Here is a 7,420-nt window from a genome sequence, read left to right as displayed (position 1 = left end):
TGAATACCTCACCAAACTACAAATCCCAGGATTCCACAGGATGGAGCCATAACATTTAAAGTGGTGTCAAACGGCTTTATTTCTGCAGTGTGGAAGAGCAGCAGGAATGACGTCAATATGGCCAAGAAGTTAATGAGATTATATAAAAAAGCATCAGCTAAGCTGTGTCATTGGGATCTCATGTGATGCCATGTGCCAGCCTTCCCCTACCCAACACCCCACTCCTGACATGTGGGACTACAACTCCCATCATCCACAGCCAGCATGGCAGCATCTGCTGTGTAGGCAAGGGAGGGCTGAAATGTAACTACACATCTGGACCATAAAAAGCACTCCCCCTGTGGAAATCTGTGTGCAGAGTTTGGAAAAGTTCCTTTGGGGTGGAGGGCTGGGGGATTCTGGAAGTAGTTGTCCTTACCCCACCCCAAACAACTCTTTTATAAGATCTGGGAAAAGACCGATGTTTGTCAGCATGTCATGTTTTCTGCTAGCCCTGCAAGGGCTAAATTAGATAGAAGAAGACTAGTTACTAATCAGAAAAGTTGTATCATTGGCCCTCCACATCCACGGATTTTGCATCCATGGATTCAACTATCTAGTTTTACTAATATTTTTAATTGCAAAAAGAAAAGCTTGATTTTACCATTTTATGTCAGGGATGCCATTTAACTACCGCATTGTATACAATGGGACAGGAGCATCTATGGATCTTGGCATCCACAGGGGGTCCTGGAACCAAACCCCATCAGATACCAAGGGACCACTGTAATACTACTACTGTACTACTACCACTACTACTACTAATAATAATAATACCTCATTGCCCATAATGAGACGTGAGCATTATATTGGTATCCATCAGGGATCCTGGAACCAAACCCCAGAATGTACCAAGGGCCCATTGTAACGTGATTCCCCCAATAGTGAAATGTTGGCACGCAACAAATGATTACCTTTCTTTGGCAAACACCTGTAGACCACCTTGAAAGAAGACTCATCTTCTTTGTAGGGCAAGTGTGTAAATGGAACAAATGGAAATGGGATTACTTGAGGCCATCTAAGCCCTGTCTCCTGACCATATTTAGCCAACATGGCTTAAGTTCCCTGTTCATGCACTCCACCTTACCTGGGCATTATGGGGTGAGAAGAGGTGTGCAGAGAATGAGAGACAGCCAGGCCCTTTCAGTTGTGAGAGTCATTGGGAACCGATAAATCAGACAGTAATGAAGCTTCGGTTGAGACGAGGTTGGGTTCTTCCAGCAGGTTTGCCTTAAGCTGTTGCTGACGGTGAGTTAAGAACATTTATGTGTCTTCTTTGCAAAACAGGAAGAGCATGGGAGGTCCAAATGGTCAAGGATTTAGCCTTTTTTTAAACAGCAACAAAGCGGCTATCACAGTTTGCAGGCAAGAAAGAGTCCCTTGTGCCACCGGATCAATTTGTCATGAATCAAAGACAACAGGGTAATGGCTGCATATCCAGGGGTAGTTGTGTTGGCTATATAGTCAAATCCTCCCAAATCCACAAAACAGTGAAATCTTTATGGGACCAACCAAAAATGCACAAAATACACATTGCAAACTTTTGAAGCTCCTCTGGCTTCATCCGACAAAGGTGTTAAAAACCATACAGGAGAAAGAAAAATATGGCGATGTTAGAGCCACAGGCTTATATTTGCTCAAGATGTTATTGTCGTTGCTGCTGTTCTGAGTTGAGATGGTATGGAGGAATAGCCATGCAAGCAGGCCACTTCTCCTTGTGGCTACGTGGGCACAGTGAGACAAAGCATCTTAAAGTCCAGGAAATGAAATTTAAATCCCATTAGCAACACAAAAAGGTCCTTCCTTTGAGATCCAGGATGTCTCCATCCTTTGTGAGGGACTCTTATCTGCATCAAGACCTCACTGGTTACACCTGAGTCCTTGTGACAGGTGTGCTACATTAAGTTCTTTGGGGTCTTACAAGTCCCTGTTGAATGAAGCATTTAGTGATGGGGTGTGTTCCATCTCAGGCTTTTTTTGAAAATGTGTAATGAGGAATATAGGGTGGAGGTAGGCAAAACTTTGTCTGAATTTGCACAGGAGAGGCAGATAGAAGTAAGACAACCATTCCCAGGTTCACAGGAACATGATGCTACCAGCATTTGGATCAACCTTGGTTTCTGTTTGCAGTTGGTTTTAAGGTGCCAATGTTCATCCCATGTGAAGCATTTTGCACCGGCCTGGTCACCCCTGAGGTCCTGAGGATGTTGAGCAGATTGAGGTGGTAGCCTCAGTTTGAGAGTGTCCATTGTGCAGGACAGATTTTGAGGCTTCTTCTGACATGAGACGTGAGTGCACTCTTGCCTTATGGAGATGCCCTGGGTTTGTGCATGATGGGTGCCCACTATTGGCTTCTAGGCAGCGATCTTCCACCTCCTCCAGTGTTTTAGGGCCTTTCCGCAGCACATAGCACACAACCTCACTGGGAGCATGATGCAAGAAATGCTCCAGCTCAGGCAGAAAGCGGATCTCCTTTGCTGTGGAGGTCTTTGCTGACGTGACCAACAGTCCACTCTTTGCATCTGCCAATTCTCAATCGGAACTGTCAGCCAGGTTTCCAGGCTAGATCTCTGAGGTGCTTCCATGCTGGTTCTGGGATGCGACCCAACCGTTGTCACACCAGTTCCACAAACTTAGTGAAATTGTCCATGTCCTCCAGTGACATGGTTTCCGTTCCTGAGCATTGCGCTCAGACTGAGCACATGGATTGAGCGACAGGGACACCACAAGGCACACAAGCTCTCTGGAAACTCACAAGGAAAGCCTCAAAATCTTCCCCATCTCTTCAAGTGGGATGCTTTCTAGTTGATCTAGTTGCACAAGATGAGAGGGTTTTTAGATTTTAACTGTATTCTCTTTTATTGTTGTAATCCGCTTGGATTCCAAGAGATTAAGCGGAATATAAATATTATTATTATTATTAGTAGTAGTAGTAGTAGTAGTACCAGAAGAGGCTCCTTTGTCTTGTAGGTCAGCTCCAGTGCCTTTGGTGGGAGCCTTAAGCAATCATCTGTGTCTGAAATTCCCAAGAGGAAGGTGGGCAGTTCTTTTAGATCCGGTGGAAGGCATGAAGTGGGAGTCATGCTAAAGGAAAGGGGTCCCCAAAGGAGAGTTAGCAGTAGTCCTATTCCCTCCACCCCAGGAAAGCAGGTTAGACTGGCCTCAAGTTTACACTGCAAATCCCATCCCATCAAGGACATAGGAGCCTTGGCATCAACTATCAAAAAGGTGTTTGAGGGATCACAACGTTAAGGGGAACAATGAGAGACAAAATGGTAGGATTTCCTTCAATGTCAGTTGCCTTTTGGTTTAGGAGAGAGATCCATTGTGCTTCGGCATGGGTCAAAAGAGAGAAAGTTGCCCCTGTATCTTACAAGAAGAGGGGGAAAAGATTTGTTTTCAATATACACAGTCACAATAGCATCAGGAGTACGCATTAGAAAACCATCCAAAGACCAGAGGCTGCATCTTCCTGGGAGAAATAATCCTGTTTGATCCTACTTTAACTGCCATGGTTCCATGCTCTGGAATTCTGGGAAATGCAGTTTGTTGTGGTACCAGAGTGGAGCTAGTATGATTTGTGGCACTACCACAAATTATGCAGTTGAGTTTCCTGCATTTGGGGAAATCTCAGGGGTCAGCACACCAGAGTGGAGCTCTGGGGCCACAACAAACTGCATTTCCCAGAATTCTAGAGTGTGGACCCATGGCAGTTAAAGTGGGGTCAAACCGGATTATTTCTCCCAGGTGGGCACAGCCTTAGAGTAAGCAGTCCAGACTCAGAGTAGGCATTGCCCTCAGTAAGGTGAGACCAGGACCATGCAACCTGAGGAGGTGGGGGGGTCCACAGGAACATCATCTTCAGCGTATGGTCCTACAAGGAAAGAATCTCACATCCAGGGACATTCTCGCCTGAAATGGCCCATCTGGCCGCATTGAAAGCAAGACCCATCATTCCAGCCCCCTCCTTGGACCCCTCTGCCCCATCCTCTGGTACCCGCTCTGCCCCTCCAACCTCCACGCTGGCCTCGGCCGCCTCTGAACTTGCACATCTCCCTTACCGCCAGTGAGATCAACTTCAATTCCTTCTGCCTCTCCCTTTCTTTTTTCTTCTCCTTCTCCTTTTCCCAAGCAGTGCTGGCGAAGGACAGCATTTGACTGATAGAGTAGTGAAGCCACCCAGGGCAGAAATCATTAAAATAATCTCTGATGGGTTTTTGAGACTGGTTAATGAAAAAAAACACAAACAGCTGCCGGTATTCGGGATCTTCTGGGTCCAAACTCGAAGACTGTTTTGCCTTTTCAAGGAACCGGCTCCAGAATTGTCTGGGTGACTCGTCTGACTCTTGGAAGCAAGTTTGGACCTTTCCCCAGTCTGGTGGCCGCTGGGCCATCTTTCTCAAATGCTGCAACAATCGGCATCGATCCCCATCTAAAGCCATTCTGTCTTTTTCCTCCCAATACCTGTCTCTCATCAGTTCCTTTCTTTCTCTCCAATGAGTTCTGTATTGCCATTCATTCACCCATTCCTGCTCTTCCTCCCAGAGACGACGGTACTCCTCTCCCGTCAACACTCTCATCAACAATTGCTCACAATCCACATAAGTCGGCTTGTAACTGGAAAAGAGTCTTTCCAATAAATCAATGACTTTGCGTGGATTGGTACCAAATGTCCCAGACAATTGCCCCAATTCTTTCAGGTCCCATTCCAGCCAAGGATGATATCTCACAATAGCAGGTCCCTGCAAAATACTTTGAGATAAAGAACCCAAGCTGGTGCCCTGTCTTGCAGCAATGCCTACCACTCTTTCCAACACCCGCTCACCATCGAGATCAGTCAGATTGTGGTTAGACAACAGCCTTTCCAACATGCCAAGGACTCTGTGCAGGTCAGTATCAAAATTCCCAGACAATTCTCCCCACCTTTCAAGGCCCTGTTCCTGGCAGGGGTGGTACTCCACTATAGCGGACCTCTGCAAGACGACTTGGCCGTCATAACAGGTTTGCTGATGTACTGTCAAGTCCTTCGATGAGGACTCAACATGCACCTCTGGGGAATGGGAAACTTCATTGCCTTGGATGGCGTTTGGGTCAGTTAGGTTGGAATTAGTGGTCACAATGTCCTCCTGGGAAGGTCCTGGCAAATCCTGTGAAGCCCCTTGAGCCTCCAACTCCTCCACCACCTTGGTAGGAGGAGATGGTGGCGACAGGTCTATTTTCTGACCCTCCTCTGAATGCAAGGATGGAAGGTTTTCCTCTTTGTTGGGACCCCTACGGATGTCCTTAACACCCGGAACGACTCTGAGAGGAGACCTCTTGTTACTGGCTTCTGCCCACAAATCCCAGTAAGCCATCTGCCAAAGTTGATTTTTCACTATTTGACCCCGGACCGCACGGAGTGGTCCGGGTTCAAAGGATCCCCACCGGCCCCAGTGCTCTTCTCCATCTCCTAACATGGCGGTGTATCTAGGCCAAGTCGAAGTGCACAATTGAATCATAATTTTTTTCTTGTGCGTGGATCGAAAAACGGTCAGTTCCCCTTTGTCCCACAATTTGCACATGATTCCCAGGGGGCTCCCTGGAGGGATGCTCATCCCCTGACCCATTCTTTTCTAAGGGGAGTTTCCCAGCTGATGCTTACCCCCAGTTGCCCACCCCAGAGGGTCAACTCACCCTGATCCTGGCTGACCAAGTCCTGGTGGGGCAAAAACTGCAGGCCGAAGGGTCCTGCGCTGCAATCCCGGATGACTCTCAAACGTTCGCAATATTCAGCGTTCACCTTCCACTTGTTTAAGGAACTTTGGATCTGATGAGAAAGGGAAGACACACACACAGCACTGTTGTTACTTTCGAAAGGGCCAGACCCTGCAGCTTGAGAGAGAGAGTGAATAAGACAAATGTGCGCAAACCTTTTAGCAAACAGCAAGAGGGGAATTCCTAAAAGACAACTGCTCATGCTTCTCTATGCTACCCACATACCTTTGCAAAATCTTACCGTTTGCTGCTTCCTGGGCTGGCGGAAACCAGTTCAGGCTGGCCTTGCGGTCACAACAATGGTTAGCACTGAAGAGTCAAAAATGCCTTGGAGAGGAAGGCAGAGGAGATAAGGCTAGACAGCCTTGATGGATGGCTCAAAGTTCCCTCCCTTTTGGTCTGCTTAGCCTGAATCCTCAGCTATGTAAACTGATACTCTGCAGCTGCAAGCTGCACTGCAGAAACAATACAGTTGGACCCCACTTTAACTGCCGTGGTTCAATGCTATGGAGTTCTGGGCTTTGTCATTTCGTGGAATATTTAGCCTTCCCTGTCAGAGTCTCACAAAACTACAGATCACAGAATCTCATAGCATTGAGCCACGGCAGTTAAAGCGGTGTCAAACTGCTTCAATTATGCAACGTAGATGCAGCCAAAGACTGTAGTAAAATTTTGGACCCAATCCATCCATTATATCAAATACCTTTTAAAAAAGACCCTTCTGCCTTTTTTTTACACTTTTTAAAAATGTTTACACTTTATTTTATTTTACTTCTATATTTATGATTTATTTATTTATTGGCCAAATTGTATATTAAGACGGAATGGACCACCGCATTCATTTTTGGGGATCAAATAGCAGGGTTTGGCAAATCAATTAGCAAGGTATTTTTCGGGAAAGTGCTCTTTTTAATACATCTTGCAAAGAACTTGTTGTGAAACAAATTTCATATTTAGCAGATGATGACAGATCAACAAGAAACAGTTTACAGAAAAGTGTTGGGGTAAAATATGAAATGTGTGTGTGTGTGTGTGTGTGTGTGTGTGTGTATTTTGGCCACATAATCAGTTGTTTCTTTCAAATCTTAAGCAAAAATCTCAGCCTCCGCCTAGGCAAACAAGAGATACACATTTCCCAGCATAACAAAACGATCATGTTAATTGTTGCAGCCATACACAATTGTATTGCCTCCTTCGGCCCTAAGTGTGATAACCACAAATAAAGAAGCACACTTCTTTCCCTTGGCAATGCACAGTGGCAAGAGAGGCTTCCCTGTTCAATTAGCTGCCTGTTTTGCAACACTTGCAAATAGAGGAGAGAGGTGCCAACTCAAAACACAAGGTATAATACACTGAGATAGGGAACACATGGCTCTCCAAGTGTTGTCGGACTGCAACTCCCACCAGCCCTAGCCAAGTATGAGGGGTGATAGGAGTTGCAATGAGGCAACAACAGCTGCCAACTGACTCAGGTTCAAGGTATTACACTTGCTTTATGAGGGAGGCATCTGCAGTGCAGAATTAATGCACTTTGATGCCATGGTTCAGTGCTATGCAATCCTGGGAGCTCTCTGAGAGGGAAGGCTAAATATCTCACAAAACTACAGATCCCAGAATTGCATAGCAT

The 7,420-nt window shown here is 46.1% G+C and overlaps 1 protein-coding gene across 1 annotated transcript; it reads right to left on the bottom strand.

Annotated features, from left to right (window-relative positions):
• Positions 1–3,579: 3,579 nt before the first annotated feature.
• LOC149304323 (uncharacterized) lies at positions 3,580–5,393 on the bottom strand. The gene has a single exon (XM_089479720.1). The coding sequence runs from the start codon at positions 5,391–5,393 to the stop codon at positions 3,930–3,932; it is 1,464 nt and encodes a 487-aa protein (XP_089335846.1). The 3' UTR covers positions 3,580–3,929.
• Between the last annotated feature and the right edge of the window lie 2,027 nt (positions 5,394–7,420).

The sequence above is a fragment of the Sceloporus occidentalis genome, unplaced genomic scaffold (genome assembly GCF_023333645.1).
Source record: "Sceloporus occidentalis isolate IW3139 unplaced genomic scaffold, rSceOcc1.0.p SCAF_14, whole genome shotgun sequence".
NCBI lineage: Eukaryota > Metazoa > Chordata > Lepidosauria > Squamata > Phrynosomatidae > Sceloporus > Sceloporus occidentalis.
The sequence above is the reverse complement of the archived record's forward strand: the minus strand, read 5'-3'. Positions and strand labels throughout refer to the sequence as shown.

Coding starts and splice junctions, on each gene's coding strand:
- LOC149304323 (XM_089479720.1), bottom strand. CDS start 5,393: ATGGCTTACTGGGATTTGTGGGCAGAAGCCAGTAACAAGAGGTCTCCT.